This window comes from Dreissena polymorpha, chromosome 2 (assembly GCF_020536995.1).
Source record: "Dreissena polymorpha isolate Duluth1 chromosome 2, UMN_Dpol_1.0, whole genome shotgun sequence".
Lineage (NCBI taxonomy): Eukaryota > Metazoa > Mollusca > Bivalvia > Myida > Dreissenidae > Dreissena > Dreissena polymorpha.
In genome coordinates this window covers 113,073,589-113,093,850 of record NC_068356.1, presented here as the reverse complement: position 1 = coordinate 113,093,850, position 20,262 = coordinate 113,073,589, and the positions used below count along the sequence as shown (strand labels likewise).

Below are 20,262 nucleotides of genomic sequence, written 5' to 3'. Positions count from 1 at the left end.
TTTCCAGCCATATCGGAAAAGAGTGATTAGCATTTATATCGTATTAATATTTGCTCTATATCTCGACTTAACTCGCTGCGAAATGTATATGCGGGATGACCTTATAACAGCTCCAATTAGAAAAGCGTGTAAAGCCAAGTTGTAAAGCGGATTGTAATACGAAATAACTCTAAACACTTTCTTGCTGATATGGGACGAAAGTGAGCGGCATTTTAGCATGTAATACAAGTTAAAAAAGGTAATAAAGAGCGAAAAAAAACGTGTCTCTGCAGGGACGTCACCATCTTGTTTGGCAAATGAGTATCCCCATCACAGTGAACATACAATTTATTGTTAGCCTGTATTCACTCGGGCTCAACATTAATGTAAGGTTTACATGTGATGCCATCTTTGACTATCCTTTATGAGTGTACTTGACTTAGACTTAGAAGAGAAGTCTACGACGATGTTTCAAGAAAACACTCGAGGACGGGATGATTTAGGTAAAAAAGACTCCCAGACCTTAATTATACATGTAACAACCGTACACATTTCACATTTGCTGAACAGTTTTACCTTTACTAGTGGCAACACTGAAGTTTGAAACATGCCTTTTTCAAGTATTGGTTTTTCAAATGTATACACATAATTACATAAATAAATGCCTCATATATATGTCTAGCTCGTATCGACATAAAAAGCTAAAACTAGCATGTGCCGCGAGACATTTGCCTTTATTAAGCAGAGCGGAGTTAATTACTGTCAGTCATGAATATTTAAATATGCAATCGTGGTCTGTGGTGTGCATTTAATTCTCTTGTCGTAATACAATGTTTTTGTTGTTGTTTTTAACATCACTTTGCTTAATAGAGAGGTAGAAAACACATATGTGTGCAATAACTGATAGAGATTCTACTGAAACACACTATTTGGACATATGAGAATACTAAATCACGATCTCAACCAAGTAATAGCTCATTAATATTCAAACACAATTATTCCATAATGCCAGAGAATTTCGCAACGTATGCAGCCTGACTGCAGTAAAGCCTGTATAATTATAGGTTGCATATAAAACAATAAGTCTAATGAATGTATCAAATATGTCCCTCAAGAAATGATGCTTGCAGTAAGCCACACGAAATGTAACTGTTTGAACTTGTAATCTAGGTTTTACGGAAACAAAATATTAGTTTCCTCTTAATGGTTTACGTGGTGTAAGCATGGACTAATTATAAAAACCTTTGTGGTGATGTTGCAGGTTCATGATAACTTTCTCTTGTTGTCGGATGGCCAACAATTCGTTCAACTAATACCTTGTTTTAATATTTTGAAGAAATGTTCATTAATCAAATGGGATTAATTTTTCAATTACTAACACGCCCAATGAAAATTAATGATGTTCTTGTATCGTTTTGTAATTAAAACGGTTTTGTTTCCAAATATGTATACTAGACAATTTAGCAGATGACAAAATATTCCATTATTATAATCTCATATATTTGTTAGAGCTTGTTAAATCGATGTGAAAATAAAAATAAAACATTTGACGTAGATTCTAAACTCTTTAAATACTAGTTCAGACAGACGTGTACGACTTTTTGATACATACATACACCGTTTTACACACGCTTAGCCATTTGAAGGGTGTATCTAAAGAAATTTCATTCAAAGGTGTTATGATTTTTATGTTAAGATTTCACATATATTTTTCTATTTTGTAACTTTTAAATACCACATGTCGTTAATTGACATTGAAATAATGACGAAAAATAACAACAGCAACACGAATAAGTCATTATTCACAGTACCTTACATCGGACAGATCTGTATTTCGATTTCAATTATGTCTTGTTCTGTGAAAATTGAGCAATGCATGTGCTTAAAGTGTCGTCCCAGATTGGCAAATCAGTGACGACACTTTCCGCTTTTATGGTATTTTTCATTTAAAGGAAGTCCCTTTTTACCGAAAATCTAGTTAAGACGGAAAGTGTCGTCCCTGATAAGCCTGTGCGGACTGCACATGCTAATCTGTGACGACGTTTTACGCACTTGCATTATGCCCAGTTTTCTCAGAACAAGACACAATTATATTTGTTTCCCAATCCGCACACGTACGAAATTTAATGTTTACTACATATAAGAAATAAATAACAATACAATCACAATAAAAATACATGAAACACAAACGAACTGCACTTGAAACTATTGTCAACTTTGTTGTCAGAGTGACATATGTTTTAAGTTCGCATGTCACATTCTGCAAGTATTACAACAGGAACATGATGTATATGAGTGCATCTTACATATTAACACACGTTTATAACCAACTTTTTATCACACTTAAAATTTTCACTAGTTTCATTTCGCATTATTGTTTCAAATATTAAGCTCTGGTCATATAAAAAAGGAATCAATTTAATGAACAACAAATTTAATGAATGTACAACTATTTAGTATGTGTATTCAGAAAATTAATTTCCTTCGTATGAGGCTTTTCAACTCATCCTTTGTGGAGCTCACCAACACGAACCTGTGTATGTTATCGAGCAATACATCATACTAGTTTTATATCAAAATGTTCACTTCAGTGGCCTGGTTTTTCACAACACATAATCTGTCCGTCTAGGTGATCCTCGTCGAACGGTGTTTTGGCTTTGATTGTCGAGTGCCGTAGGATTCCGTGTCCACGTATTATGTCAACGTGTGCATCGTTGAACCGTTTCGATCGGAGCTATACTTCTCGGACATAGTCCTCGTCGCGGTTGGGAAAAGCGTGCGGCGAAAGCGAAGCTGGGTCCCTGACCTCTTGCGACGGCGACACGGGCACCAGCAGAGCACGTGAATGAACCCCTCCCGGAATCTGAAAGCAGATATACACTGGATGAAATTATCAAGCATATAACGCCAAGGATATAAAATGTCAAATTTCGCTATGTTTATATATGCCAAGGACAATAACGATGAATTGCCGAGTGAGGATAAGCTGGTTATTGAACATTTTATTACTTTCAGGCCAACATATCCAGAAAGTTTGGCGAAGATTCGATAAACACAGTTTCAGTAAGAGAACGCAAATTTCGAATTTGACATTTTTATAAAGGGCAATAACAATAAAGTCCAATTAGCGAATGTGTTTGTTATCAAGAGTTTAAGTCTTGTTATCTGAAAAAATGATGTTCATGAAATATGTGTGAAGATTATATGATGACTGTATGAATGAGTGAGCGGAAAGAGATAATTTGGCTTTCGTATTTACATTTCAAGATCAATAATTCTCAAATGTCAGTTGCCGATATCCCGGCTGGAAATGTTTGCCACCATTTAATAGGCATACTTTGATTTAGACAGTTTGGTCAAAGTTCAATAAACACTGAGCTATGTAGCAAAAGGCCGTCCACCAGTCCGAACGCAAATGTTGGTCTCATAATATGTTTCGTCAAAAGACGTAAACTATATCTGCTAATTTACAATGTAATCTTTTTTTCCTATAAAATGTATTTATTTTCAAGCGCATGACAAAACAGTTGATCATGCATAATATTTTAGATTTAATAGTCAAACTATTAAATGAAATGGTCATACTCATTTGTAGAAAGGATCACGTATATTGAAAGCCAAACATGAATTGGATATACTGCGATTTCAGTGTAGTTTTCGTGTTGCCATTGGTACCATTCAATAAATCACAGACCTTGAAGCAATAATGGGTGTTGAATCAACAAAATGGAAAGGCTAAGGCTGTAGCAACACATTAATTTGAGGCCAATTAGTCCATTGTCAAGAGGACGGAAGTCGCAAAGTGATGTTCAGAAAAATGCAAATGCTAGATTGTTAGTTTATTGGTAAAACCTAGGTTCAAGGTTTCTAGTAAATATTTACATTTTTATTTGTTGACGATCTGTATATGTTTGTTAATTGTTGTATAAATTCGCGATTTTGTATAAATACCTGAATAACATAAGCTCTTGGTATTAAAATGAGAAATTGATTTTGAACTTAAAGGTCGAAATATACAAAGAACATATATGTTAAAACAATACATTTATAAATGTTAAGTTTCCACTTTTAAAGCTTTTAACATAATTTGAAATACAATATTACATGTATTTTGTTCATACATGCTCTGACGATGTCCTTGAAGCATACAGAATAAAACGTACAGGCATGCACGCCAGATGCAATGTATCTTAGACACAACGTGCTGTAATAGACTCTTTCTAGGCATTGGAACAGCAATTGGAGAAAAAGAAAAGTCTCTACTTGACCTAATGAAAGCCATAACAGCTATTAATGTATATATATATATATATGTAAAAGCCTATACATATTTCATAATCGAGCTGATGTTTATGGAAGAAGTGCGGCACTTTGTTTCTAATAAAAACACCTCCACAATTGGGTAAATATTTCGGCCAATATTGTTGCTCATTTATTTATACGAAGCGCGTGAATCTTCAAATTTAATAAAAAAAATCTTACATGGCAGAATTCTACCAAATCTCTATGAAGATAATCTTGCTTTTTATTTTAACGTGTATTTCACATGTATGATTGCATAATTATAGCGAAATTGATCGAAAGTTATACCTTGATAATACAGACTAGACTCAAATCCAATAAATAATTTTATAAATCAGAATTAAAATACATATATACAACATATGGTGTTGAAGCAAATAATACATTGTTAAAAATGAAAGGAATTGTAATTTTATACGTAAACTGTCATGTAAGCTATAACTGTCAAGGCGTTTTTGTTTATTACAGCTTGACGATTCATCTCATTATAGTCTAAAAATGGTTTAAACTGGTTAATTCGGATACATGAACACTTTAACAGTTGACAAATAAGGTTCTTCAATGTTAGTGACAAATGTTGTCGCCTTATGTTTATTTAATCAAACAATCCTTAATAAGCTGAAATATGAAACTAGATTAATAATGAATGAAACGCTCGCGCCAGACTATTTGTACATATTGGGCATGTATTGTTAATAGGTAGCTCTTACCTAGAATTTATCCATCCATAGATTATCAGGTTATACATGGAGTTACTCATGGCCATCAGATAGATGATTATATTGATCTGTTGGATGTATTTGTATTCGGTTATAGATCTATAGTGGCTGGTCAGCAGATAGTATACGTGCATTGGTAACCAGCACATACCAAAAATTATAACCACCACGATCATCATTTTAACCTCCTGCATATAAACAATGCAACGCTATGAAGCATTATTTAATTATAAGAAAATCATATATACATGTAACATGTACATGTTATATCTAATCATAGGTGAAGCTAAATAAAACAGCTAAGTTCACTTAAAAAAGTTAATTTGTAACTACATGCATTAAAAATGACAGCTCTTGTTTTCCCTTACCTTTTTTAAACTTGACAATGATGTGTATTTTTTATTTAGACTTTAACATGTCTTTTCTTCAGACAAAGTTCCTACTTATTCTTAACTTTTACACTTTAAAGCGAGATCATACGATTTTTATATGTGTTGACTTGTAATATATTGATACAAATACGTTATAATAACACACAATATGCAAGAAAATGATACATTTAAGACGAATTTCATAAAATGCAACAAATACAAATTAGCGCCCCGAGCCAATTGTGACGAAGATAATTCGTACATATTTTCCTACAATAACCGATGCATTCGTCTTTTTAGTAAGTGTGCCGTATGAATCGATATCGCTGCAGGAATTTCAAATGAACCGTTAAACTAAATTTAGATTCACATACATGCATGATATACATGCTGGCGAATTCGGCTGTACAGCCTTTTTTGATTTCATAATTCAATATCTGGCTTATTTAGCATTTTTCGACACATGTTCTTCTTAACTTTTATTTTAGTTTATATTGAAATATATGTATAATATTTTTTTACACATTTTATATTTATTAATAAATATTTGACAAGATCGTATATACCCGCTTTAAATTATATTTTCATAAACACAAATACCCTTTTTATTCGTACAATACTTTTTGCTTCGACATGATATTGTATTTACGACAGCTTTATTTCTCCTTCTTATAAGAAAAGTGCAATATAACTGGTATCTATCTTTTGAACATACCCTAGTCGGATCTAAAGATAAAACATGTACTATATGTCAATGCAGTTGTCTAGTAATTGGCATAATACCTTTCGTTTCGACTTGACCCTATCTGTCTGGATTGACGTCTCCTCCCCAATAGCCCTGCTTCCCCATAGCTCCATACCAACGCGCGAGTAGGCGGAGACAAGCGTGAGCAACGGTAACAGGTAGTTCAGTACAAGAAGAAGGTGGTTGTACCTGAAACGTGTGCGGTTGAGGTAGGGCAATTAAAACTACGAGTGTTCCATCAGAAGAAAAACACAATAACGGTATAAAGGGAAGATTTGCCTAAAGCTTTGTCTAATCCATATTCTTATAGAATATTCTTAAGAGTGTTATTTTAACAAGTGAGATAAAAGTACTTAAACATCAGAATCAGCATATTTCGACATAGTAGTTGACAATTTATATCTTACATTGTAAAGGCTGTCTAAAACATACGCAAAAAATTAATTAACTTAATTATTTTGTAGTATTCTATAAAATTGGAGACATTATTATACATCGTGCTGACTCAAATTAATATGTTTTTTGACTGTGGTATAAGAAGCATTCGTCGATAAATTGATATTACCAGTTATTATAATTTTCGATAAAGCAATACATGAATCTGAATTAAGATTCATATAGAAATACATAAACTTCGTTCTACATTTTAAGCAACGCTATTAGAAGACTAGCACATTAATACAACGATTTTGATTCACATGAACGATTGACCTCGTCTTACAAAGTTAACAATAGGGATTGTATATGCTAATAACGACGCGAACCTGCAATATACTTACGCTAGATCCGTTTCTATTGACCACGTGATAAAGCAGATCGTACCGGCAAGATTAGTAGCCGTTTCAAAGTAAATTAGATTCGGAAATGCCAATGCTATCGAGAAGAGCCAGATTAATATTATGGCCACAATCACGTGACGTTTTGGCATGCGTGGTCGAAGCGGATATAGAATGGCGATGTATCTGAAATGACAGTAGCATATCTTTATTCCATTATCAACTTGCTAAAAACTTATCAAAACTACTTGAGATGCTACCAATGAGTAGAGTTAACAATTTATTGATCGTGATCATTATAATATACCTTCAGATAGTCCATCGCTCCGGTTTCGATATATATTCATAAAAACATGTCAACTCATTTGAAAATGCTTCATAATAAAGACGGAAACAAAAATCATCTTTTTACATGCATATAAGTTACATCATTTGCATTTTTAACAATTTATGTTTTACAAAATATAACATTTTGTGCGCTTCAATAGCAATATATGTATATGTTTATTTAAAGTTCAATGGTGTTCGCAGGCAAGATATGAATTGCAAAGTATCTTCAGTGTTAAGTCCATATATCATGAGCTAGTATATACTACATGTATAAGTTATTAATCTATACCATGAGGTATTACATACCATACACTATTATAAGCAAACAAACTAATATAAATAAACAGGTTTATTGCAAAACATGTCATTAGAAAATGAGTCTATTAAGTGTGCTGATATGTATCTATTGAATATTATCAAATCAACAGCAAAATTGTTAATTCAAGTGTGATTTTACATGTGACGATGTCGACATTATTTTAAATATGATTTATTCAAACTATAAGAATGATAGGCGAAACAATTGTTTTAGTAAGATATTATTATTATCATAGAAATAATAACATCCCTAGCATAAACGTCTATACATATAGAATAATAGGAACATTATTGAGCGAAAGTCGCGACGTTTGTATCGTTTTGTTACTTATAAGCGACATGCGTACTTATGAACATCGCACGTACATACACATTTCTGATGCAAGTCAGGTGATCACATTTCGGCGGTACATATAATACATCATAATTCTATGGAATTACGTAACTTGCAAAGCGTCATTAGTTTTGTTATTTTATCATATTGCATCTAGCGTCAAATTAGTTTGCGCGCATCTTACCTGTATCACAACAAAGGTGCCTAGCATCCATATAAAGTGAATATTAAACCAGTATTGGTTTGTTCTGTCTGGATGAACAACTATTTTACTGAAAGCGACCATAACGTTTCATTTAAGATTCGTATTCAAATACATGTATACCGGGTAAAGGTGGCATCTGTAACTTGTATTTAATTTCCCAACTACATTGTCAACATCAAACATAATGGCTGTATTGGACTATGGTAAATGTTCAGTTATACTGTTTCCTCACAAATATCATAACTAAAACGAAAATTTGCGAATCTGAAACAACTTGTTTCAATTTTGTCAATTTACCAAACCGTGAAAAGATCCCTTTAAAGCGACACCGCACTTCCAAAAAATGTACCTCGTCATTCAATCGTGTTTACTTGTACAGAATAGAAGTCACGTGTTTTATTTGCCCTTTACATTGAATATTTTAATTAAATTGAATTTGAAAACACATAGACTTTGAAATCATACACACATTTTGTGAATGATTATGATCATTATATACATATAACGATTAGACAAAAATATGTTAAATCTAAATTTAAAATACTAGAATTAGATTTACTGGGTTTTATATAGGGTCCCAGGATGTACTGACACAATTTCAGTTTCATTTCGTAAAACATTGTCATTTAACCAAGGGTCATGGATTGGAAAGACGAATGAGACGCTGATGTATTGTGATGCAAATGGGACGAATGTTTACGCACAATCGAACGGTGTTGTTGTTGTTTTTTTAAATTCATGTGTGTTGACGTTATATAAGCTGGTTTAAAAGAAAGTTTACCCTAACACAATTCGGCATTAACGAATTAAATTAAATATATATTCATTAATAAATTCATTTGTGTTGACGTTATATAAGCTGGTTTAAAAGAAAGTTTACCCTTACATAATTCGGCATTAACGAATTAAATTAACTATAATTTATAACAATTCATTAGATACGAAACTTACAATAAAATAAACACACTTCACTGTTCTGTCAGGAAATACTTTACATTAAGGTTTCGCTTAGCCGACCCCTTTTAGTGAGTTGCCTAAAGAATTGAGCAAAACTCGTCACAATAGTAAATAATATATTTTGTTGTATTTTGTAGGCGTGCAAACGTTTACATTGATTAAATAGACCTTCATTGCTTTTCGGAATCAACGAACTCAACATATTGGGCGTCGTGGGCGAGCTTAGAACGGAAGTAGTTTTGTCCATAAGTAAACGAACATCATAGCATTTAAATTAAAGTCGTTTGCCAATACATCGGTTTGCCATGGTACGCAATCCATCTTGATATGATATATCATATAAATAGATGTAAAATGATATGTAACTATAGTTTATGTTCTGCATTAAAGTATAAATGAAATAATTTACATATTGGTAACTAGCCAAAACAGACCTTCCGTATGTTCGCAATTATTGAAAGGTTTATAATACACATGTTTATCAAAAAGGGTGCACAAAGTCAATCTCAAAGTCAAAGTTGACTGATGCGAAATACTTACATAGATTCTGTTTCGCACTTTTAATTTTAAATACAGGATTTCAGACGATGTTTATAGACACATTGATATATGCATTAAATGTTAAGCAATTAATAAATCGGTTACTTCAATAGTGGATAATATACGCATTAAATGGATTTCATAACGAGAATGTTGATCATATTGCACATACCATTGAACACAGAAGAGCCTATTGTATTAGGGCAGTAGTACTTCTTATAAATACTGATGGCCCATGTGGCAGATTAACAAAGCATAATGAAGCTATTGATTTGCGTCACAATTGATTCGATTTTAGATGTAATTAGATTTGCAGTGAATTTGTCTACCGACTGCAAATGCGATATATTCCTGAGACTCGTTTTTTGTGTCATGTGTACTTCTGTTTGCTGTACTCTATGAGCAAAACAAATAAAGTAATGCTTTGTAGATTGTATATTTGCAATAAACAGACAGTTTAATCATTTACGTGCGCTGCTTATAATTTTGAATTGGGATTTTGGGTGTGGATGTGTACTTCATTTATTTTCTCCAGACAGCAATCGCATGTGTTTTGGACTTTCAATATAAAAATAATATTTTTCTGTATTATATCCCCTTTTTAAACACCAATCAAACCGTCCTTATATTGCAAACGCTTTTTTAAATGCGAACAGTAGTGACAAATACACATTGTTTATAACGTCCGGAAAATACTACTGTCCGGTAAACACTCGCCAACCAGTATTTAAATACAACAGAGCTAACTAACAGATCAATGATCGGCCAAGTTAATTATTCACATGTCTACTTCTAACGGGTTATTATGGTAGTCTCAGTCTGTTGGCGATATGTATTATAATGCCAAACGCTCTGAAACAAACAAAGATTGAGGGAGTAATTTGAAATTCAGCCAATCGAATTTAAACTGTAGAAATTTAAGAATATCGTGTTTCATTGTGTTTTGTTGTAATAATGTAGGATTGTTTAACATAGTGAGGTATGAAAAAATGTTGCTTTGTTTAAATGTTTTACATACATTCTGTGTTTTTCCCCTCTTAAAATATATCAGTGGCATATTAACAAGTTTGTAAATTCACTTTAACATATTGCTAATATATTTAAGGCGTGTTATAGTAATTGTATATATCATTTATTGTAAAATGTATTCTTTCGTTCACACGAGACAACACTTAACACACACATTTCACATATTTACACTCATTTTTATGTTGATTAAATACGTTTGGGATCGTTAAGGAATACATTCAGCATTTTTCAAACATACAAACGATATAGTTAACACATTATAATACACTGATGCATCACTGATATAATACAAATAAAACAATACAGTAGTGTTTTAAAATGCTGCTCCATGTGGAAAATACTCACAAAATACAGCGAACAAAACATAAGCAAACGCAACAACATGAAGCTATTTCCAATTGTACGTTCTGTTTCAGGAGCTATTTAAATTATTGACTGTTTAATATAATTATTCCGGCATTCTTTGCCGTTGATGTCAGTACATAAATCCATCAGACAACACCACAGGTCGGTTACATCTCCAATTAACAAACCTTTAGTAACAATGGAGACGCATGTCGCCATAAAACAGTTGTGACCTTTTAACAGAACACTTAATACTGAAAGCACATGCCGTTTTATGACGTAAAGACGAAGTTAATGGGGAGATACCTTATGAAACATGCATATTTGATGAATGGCGTTAAAGGGATATAGAAGCACACATTTAGAGTGTGTATTATGCTATGTTGCAAGACGAGCAATATCTGTGATTAACAACTATTATTAACTGTCTCACTTCAACGGCACACATCACAAGCGATACTATACCGAAACAAATAAATATCAGATCCATACGTGGTTATTGCTTCAGCTTTCTGTATTAAAATATACCTGGTAAATTCAAGTAAAATACATATGGTTCGTTTTATGTTACAAATAAGGGCTGATATACCGTAAAAACACAAATGTGTTAAAATGACAGAAAACAAATAATCGCAGTAAATCGGTAGTGGATATATATTTCTACATATTATGATAATCAAAGTGCGAGTCCTACAATCATCAATTGTATAAACCAACAAACCAATACCTTTGTGGATATTACAAAGACACTTTAAGTGCTTTATGTCACCGTGTAGACATTAAGTTATTCTTATAGTAGTCACATGTTTTTTTTTAAAGCAAAGCAGTAAACAATATAAGAAGAATGTACCGATTTGTGTCCGGGGTTCCATTCGCATTTGTCCACCAAATTGATGGCAACGCATTTGTTCATCCAAATAACAATAAGAGTTGTTTTAATAAATAAAAGCACTGTAGTACAATTAAAATAGTGTGAAGCCTTTTGAAGTTGTAGAACAAAAACGTGCACAACGATTACACAAACAATAACAAAACTGGGGTCGTTCACTTCAAAGCAGTGTATTTAAACCGGCTTTAATTAGCTCCAATAATCATATATAGTTATTTATTTAACTTTTAAGTAAGAATGAAAATATATATCGATTCAAATTTAAAAGCAATAATATACATACGTTTCAATTGATAATCATTTAACTACTAATTGGTTACAGATTGACCAGAGCACAAAATTGTCTTATTTTTCTATGAAGATTAACATATACGTCAGCGCTTGTGAAAATATGGAATATAGTATTGTGATTTGTGAATGTCTTTAATAATGATTAATTAAACTTGAATAAACAAACATCTCGCGAGTGTGTATTATGTGCGTAATGTCAGTAAATGGAAAGTGTTATGGGACGAATAAACAACAAAAACTATATATGGTACTAATTACATAGTAAGGTTTCCCGTTGTGGTACGTATCGACCAACCGCACATAAATGTTTGTAATTTTTCCAAGTACGTTATATACTATTAAATATACTTCGGGTCCTAACATCAAGAACGAACGAGATAATTAATTATACGTGTGCATTGTTTACCAGATGCACCACTTTATAAAGAACGTATGCAGACAATACGCCCTTCGAAAAAATAATACAGCCAAATGTATTAGCAGAACACGTTATCCATTTGTTTCAACAAAACTATACGTGCATGCACGGTGAAGTAAATCAATCTTAAAACTGTCAGTTTGAAGATGAAATCGTAAACAACAAACATAACATGGTTATGCAACCAGAAATAAGGTTAACGATATAGTTTAAATACTTGTGGAGAATATTTTAAGAAAATATATATCATTTAACAGCACGTTATCTGTCAACCGTATCATATAAAACGACAAGGAAAAAAAATGTATGAGTAAATAAGGAACGTTGTTGAACAAGGATAAAAATTGGTCAAACATGTTTAAATGTTTAAAAATGATTATGCTACAATTAATATACAATTTACAATATACAACTATAGCGCTTAAAACTTATTAATTGTATAAGTAAGCACTTAACAATATAAAACGTATTTGCATCAACGTATGTATTTTATGTCATGTATATGTAATACCATCTAAAATCTTAAAAAGGAGAAGCTATATCCTGGTAAGAACAAAATGCCCAATATTGTAGTATCTGCATCCTACAATGTGCTCTTGTGAACGCTTTTGTTAATAGTAATCATAGTTTAATATGTAAAGATATGTGTAAATATTCTTATGAGCAATTACGAAATGGCTAAACTGTCGAAAAAAAACGATTGAATTGCAAACATACTACCTATATGTCTTTGTAACGAGATAATGTATTGCTTTGTTTATGGTTCATCAAGAAAAACTCCGAACTTATTTATGACTCGGATTAGCATATTAGATTTTGCGAATAATCGACATCAACTTTAAGAAGTTAAAAGCTCATTTATTATGAGAATGTGAACACACAGTTATATACCACAAATCAGTAATTGTGGATATATTTTGCTATAACATGCTGCACCATTACCCGAAAACATAATATGTTATATTTACATTAGAATCAGGGGAACATAGCCCCTTCTCCTTAAATACGATAAATGTATGTGATATGTGTGTAGGTATTGATTATTTAGCATGTGCATGCCCTGTCGCAAATATTCGGATAAGTTAAAACTTTAGATGAACTACAATACGGTGTTTCATAAAAATGTTGTTATACATGGAATGATACGCCTAACAAATTCATATTTCTAAAATCATAGCATTGTAATACTTATCTATTGTTTTGGTAAATTGCTATGTTCTTTTGTGTTTACCTTTTATTTTTACATGATACGAAAAAATTTACTAATTGAATCGTTCGAAATTCAGTAATATAATACATTTTAAGATATCCATATAAATCGTAACACAGAGAGGTTCATAACCTCTGGAAGTTAATTTGACGACAGTCAGACCCGCAAGTTGCGCAAACGTAATTACTTCGCATAATATCGACATTTGTTTTAGCGATAGGGTTGCATTTGATCTGCGGTAAAGAATGCTGAAATTCAGATTAAAACTGTTATCTCTGACGTTAATTCGACATTCGGCACCATACATCACGTTCAACCCGATCCAACGGTGTACAAAGAACAATGCGTTTGGAAATAATAACACTATCATTACATGAATAGCGCCACTTCTTGCCTTGTTGTTTATCGCGCAATGTGTCCGTATGGACAAGTATTATCGGACATATTTGCTTAATGTTTAATGAATAGCGACTTAACGGTGGGGGAATTACCTAGAGCTATCCAAATGTTATAAATTCATATAAATATAATTGATTTAAATACGACACCAATACATAAATATGATTACTCGCGTATCAACCGATTACTCGCTGGAATTTAATGATGTTCAGATAAATGATCTCTGGCCCGTGTGATAAATGTTATGCGTAGATTATAGTTTTTAATATTATGTGAACAATTTTTTGTATTTCAATCGACCAATGTAGGTAAATGCTGTTTATTACCATCATTGGAAGACAAAATGGATGCCGTTTAAGTTAACGCCATACAAACATACGTGACTAGACGTCTTTGCAACGATTTCCGAGCATAATGCTATGAACTTACTTCTTACTTTGCCTGGGCATTAACCTATTCGTAGCACTGCCGCTTGCTAATTATTTCTTACGAATAAATATATAATACCGATCGGCTATTGAGAATGTATTTACCTTAACCCGAGCGAAGGTAACGTTATTGAAGAATAAAATACCAATTACATCCCTCTAATTGGCCGATAAAGTATGCGAAGTGTACCGTAAGTTTGGGGGAATATACCACATATACGCCGTGCACTATTCAAAGATATACTCTTATCACATAATAATTGAAGTAATGATTGTTTCGTATTCGATTCCAGCGTTTTATCGACCCACACGCACTATTTGTAGCTTAATGTTAATACAATAAGATAAAATACGTTAAACTGTACAACTCCAAATATTCAATATTCATCATTTTAAAAAATGTTTTATAAATCTTAGATCTGTTTATCGATTATTAATTGTAATCAATGATTGTCGATTAATTTTACTGAACAAAGCTTCCCGGCGTATTTGCCTCTTACATTTAAAATTGTGAATTCTCAATGCGCAAACCTACACAGTTTAGTTAAAAAGAGACAAATGTGGACACAATACGATTCCAGTTTTAAATTATCATACATTTTTTCGAGCCAAGAAATTATTTCTTGCAAAACATAATACCATCTACTATTATGTGTTAATATGAATATGTTTAAGTCGAGTATACTATTTAATTAATTAAGATAATCGTGAAATGATTCGCAATTTAAAACAAGTAGTACATTGTTAAATCACTATATACTTATTAAAAGGTATAAAAAAGTAATATTTGCAATGTGTTTATAAAAAGTCATTTTTAATTCCCAATATTTTTTTGCATACAGAAAAGACTGAGACATGGGCGCTGGCAAATAGAAGTGAAAGCCTTTCTATACGTGGTCTGAACACTTACATTGTTATTAATTATAAAGTTAAATACACGAGTATTAATATCTACGATACAAAGTGTACATGTCTACTTGTAGTGAAAGCAAAATGGGTCCAATAAATAACTTAAGATAATTAAGCCAAGATAATTATTATCTTGAAATATTAGGTTTAGTTAGTAGACGAGCTAGTATATAGATACACTCAAATCAATATTAAATAAAGTGCATGATTTATATGCAACGTATAACTAATCATACGGTATCTCGAGCAAATGACTTTTCGCAATACAATACAATATGTTCGATATTATAATACATATTTCGTTAGTATTTGTTAATAAATGCAACATTGCAGTGTATGGTTTGCAAAGTTGTTCGTTGCAGGACGTTAATAAAATGACTGATTGCATTTTATCGTGTTTTTTTTTCTTGCGGGGTATGATACATGTTATGTTTAGACTATTGTATTTCTTTTTGTTTCTTTGCAGTACCCATTTAATGAAAATGTCATGAATGTGTATGTTATTGGTAATTTACTTTTCATCATTCTTCAAGCATTACTTAAAGATTTGTTTTTTACCTAGCGATATTTTGTTTCTTTTTAATTCGTCAATTTTGTAACGAATGACGTGATTTAAAGCCCATAAACACTCAAAATCAACGAATATTTCCTACAATAATTTGAAAAATAAAGTAAACACATGAAAAAATCAATGTCCATTACAGCAATAGGCAACATTCGAACGCTGATTGTGGTCTGGTAATATAGATCTTACAAGAAACTAAATGCTGTTTTTTGTTGTTTTTCTTATGGGACAATATATTCAACACATGTTCATGTACCATATTAGTGTTCGTGTGTCGCATGAATAGCTATCGTTTCGGAAAATTAAAATGAAAATTTTTGTGCCACACGTAAATAGATATGAACATTTTGTATTTCGTAAAATCAATGTTACCATACCACATCTAGCGTTTAATTTTTTGCTATTGCTATGAGAAACATTGATTATTTATGGATAAATTTTATTTTACAATATTTTGCGCAATATTCGTTGATTTTGTGTATTTATGTTACTTTATATGATATTTATGTAAACACTTATATATTTGCGTAAGACTAATAAAAAAACGACAAAGATTTCGTTAGAGAAAATATTTAATGTGACATAATTTGACATATCCTAGAACATAATACATTTTTCCTTTCAGTATATGCTTAAGAAAAAAATCAGACGACTTGTAGCGTATGTTTGTTAACTTGATACAAACTTATTTATTACAACCACGGTCTTTGCGTGAAGAACACTCATCAGAATAGCCTTTTTAAATTTACATAACTTAATTATAGTTAGTACAGTACACAAGTCTATTAGCTTTAGCATGTTATCAATTGTCAAAAGTCTAACAAAACACAAAAAGAATCGGTTATGATAAAAAAAACTAATATAAATAATAGTATAATTGAGTCCTGTTTCATTGTGGAAATTATAAATACCTTTTACAAGAAATAACCGAAGACGTATTACATTTTTCTCCGATATCAAAGCTTTAAAACAGTCGAGCCAATATTGTCATATGACGGTTAACATAGAGCGTAGATGGATAATAATATGTTCCCAGTAATCAATTGCAAAGTGAAATGTTAGTGCATGGGTAATCAAATCAGGACATTAATTGTGTTTTCCCGCCTGCAATCAGGTGAAATGAACTCTTGGAAAACTAAAATGAGAACGTTGTTTTCTTTGGGAAGTAAACCATTTATTGATATAGACTTGTTATATTAAACAACCACCATATCTTCAAGTTATAAAACTTGTTCATACGTCGATGTATTCAAGCATATGTTAAACAGAACGGTATATGAAGGGTAAAAATCAAACATATTATACTCAATTACACTGTAACAAGAATAAGCAATATCCATTATTACTCTATTCAAAGCCTTCTGATAACTGGGCAGTTGTGAGTAGAATGTCTTATTTATAACAAATAAATTATTTTTCGCAAGACATCTCGTCAGTTTAATTTAAACAGAAGCTGTGGTAAACGTCGGCACGCACGCGATTCTAACTGCAATTAACGTTGGAACGTTGATTTTGTTGGATATAAAATATCTATTATATAATTGCTTATATCAGGTAAGCCATTTTATAAGTAATCAATTTTCATATTGTGTTAAGGTGCGACCCAGTGGGCACCCAAACGTTGCTGCAACGTTGTATTTAGGTTGCAGTCAAACGTTGCAGTTTGGTTGTACCAATGGTGTATATGAAACTTAATAAATAATATATAAAGAACATGCGGCCCGCGTGGGAATCGAACACACAAACTCCCGATCGCTAGGCGGACACCTCATCCACTACACCACGGCGAATGTTGGAAGATTCAGACAAAGATGTTGACTATTTTTGGTTGAAACATTGAATTTTATCCGGCCATTATGAGTTAAAGTTCATCTTTAGCATCTTTAAGAACTGATTTGTAAAATTTAAAAAATTGAATTTCAAAAATTTACAAGAAATCATATTTTCATTGATGCTATGCATGAACTGTAGTATTATAAAGTACGATTCCTACTCGGGGAGCGTTTCATTATCCCCTCTTTAGACACCAAGTACTTGTTCTTTCTAGAAAACGGACTCGACAGTGTGCATATCTGCCGATAATAATCGACAGGGCGGTTCGCAGTAAATAGTTTTTATATTTATATTATTTAAAAAAAGAATTAAAAAATACTACGTTTGAATGCAACCTAAATACAACGTTGCAGCAACGTTGGAAAAAAAACGTCGGGAAAACTTTCATATACACCATTGTGACAACCAAACAAACTGCAACGTTTGAATGCAACCTAAATACAACGTTGCATCAACGTTGGAAAAAAACGTCGGGAAAACTTTCATATACACCATTGTGACAACCAAACTGCAACATTTGAATGCAACCTAAATACCACGTTGCAGCAACGTTGGAAAAAAAACGTCGGGAAAACTTTCATATACACCATTGTGACAACCAATCTGCAACGTTTGAATGCAACCTTAATACAACGTTGCAGCAACGTTTGGAAAGAAACGTTGCAGCAACGTTTAGAAAAGCGCATCGGGAAAACTTTTATATACACCATTTTGACAACCAAACTGCAACGTTTGATGAAACGTCCGGGTAATGTTTTGTAAGCAACGTTGTGGCAACGTATGGTAATGGTTGCCGACGTTGCGACTTAAATATTACGTTGCAGCAACGTTCGCAAAACGTTTGATGCCCACTGGGGAACAGACAAACAGATCAACAATTCAAACACTATAATAACCCTATATTGCAAATTCAAACTGTCGAACTTACCTGTCAACGGCAATGGCCATGAAGGTAAGAACACTTGCAGAGATAGTGCACGGGGATATAAAACACGATAGTTTGCAGAAGAATATTCCGAACCACCAGTCTTGATACAACAAGTATTGAAACGTAAACGGAAGATTTAATTGAGAGATGAGGAAATCCGCCAGAGCCAAGTTGACAAGGAAATAGTTGGTGACCGTTCGCATGCGTTTGTGGGCCAAAACTATCCAGATGACGACAAGGTTGCCGCCGGCAGAAATCAGCAGAATCGCAGCGAATGCAAAGTAAAATATCGTCTGTTGCCACCATGGTAATACGAACTGGTATGGGTCTTCTGGTTCGCGTGTCATCTCTGTAACGTTCATCGTCGTTGACAAGGTATAAGTGGCGTTCGGGACAGACATGTTTCAGTCCCGGGCATGAACAAAGGCCACTAGTTCTAAAGTTCGACGTACACACACTTGGAGATATGGTGCCAGCTTTATTCTGTAAAGTCGGCATTATAGTAATTTCAGAATTAGAATAAACAAAGTGCTAAATGCTTAAAATAATTGATTTTGGTTTCAGATAAAAAGCACAAACTCTACATCATATTTTATAAGCATCAGGTTTAAATGGATACATAAAGTAAAGAAATCATTATATATAATAAACATAAAAATAAAAATATCTTAAATCACAATGATACATTTTGATACAAGTTAAGGTTAAAATGAAAAACCGTTCATCTTATTCTAAATGAAGAAATACAGCTGCATTGCTTTTGTAATGTGATATTTTCAATATGAAGTGAATAGAAAAATGGCACTAAAATCTGGATACTGAAGATCAGCGTAGGTCAAAAACGATGTAATACTTCAGAATGTACCCAAAGTTATGTCCTCCTTAAATCAAGGCTCAAATGCCTATTCTAATATAAAAATACCTTTTTCTTGATATGTATGTTTGCCTATAATAAAAAAATTTCAGATATATTTGAGTCATTATTCAATGTTATACGATCAATTTATAATCAAATAATTGTTAACAGCTATATATAGTATTTTATTTGTATTACATTCAATAATTGTGTCTTCATAATAAAGTACCTTTAATATTGTTAAATAAACGTATTCCGATCATTCCTAATACACTCTGAATGACAAAACTCCGCGAAATAAAGCAAACTTCTTAAATTAATTCCATCAAACGTAATGGTATTTTATACGTAAATCCAAAGATTGTGCGTTTATCTTAATTTATGCAAACGCAAATCTGAACTTTGCACTTTATTTCCAGTGAAACGAAGCTCTCAAAATAAATATATGTACATTATGTATTTCATTCCATTGTGAACATTCAAGATATTTTGAAATTCGTAACTGTAAATGTCTTACATATTTTTTAAGTAAATAACAATCCTTTTAATAATAAATAGATTTTACCGTAAGTTATAAAGCAACTTT

At 32.3% G+C, this 20,262-nt stretch overlaps 1 protein-coding gene across 1 annotated transcript; it reads right to left on the bottom strand.

Annotated features, from left to right (window-relative positions):
- Positions 1-2,232: 2,232 nt before the first annotated feature.
- Positions 2,233-19,221, bottom strand: LOC127869995 (tachykinin-like peptides receptor 99D). The gene is made up of 6 exons (XM_052412656.1): positions 18,821-19,221; positions 6,896-7,078; positions 6,155-6,305; positions 4,992-5,188; positions 2,786-2,842; positions 2,233-2,239 (listed from the first exon to the last, which is right to left on the bottom strand). Exons 1-6 carry the CDS (start codon positions 19,219-19,221, stop codon positions 2,233-2,235), a joined length of 996 nt encoding a protein of 331 aa, XP_052268616.1.
- Between the last annotated feature and the right edge of the window lie 1,041 nt (positions 19,222-20,262).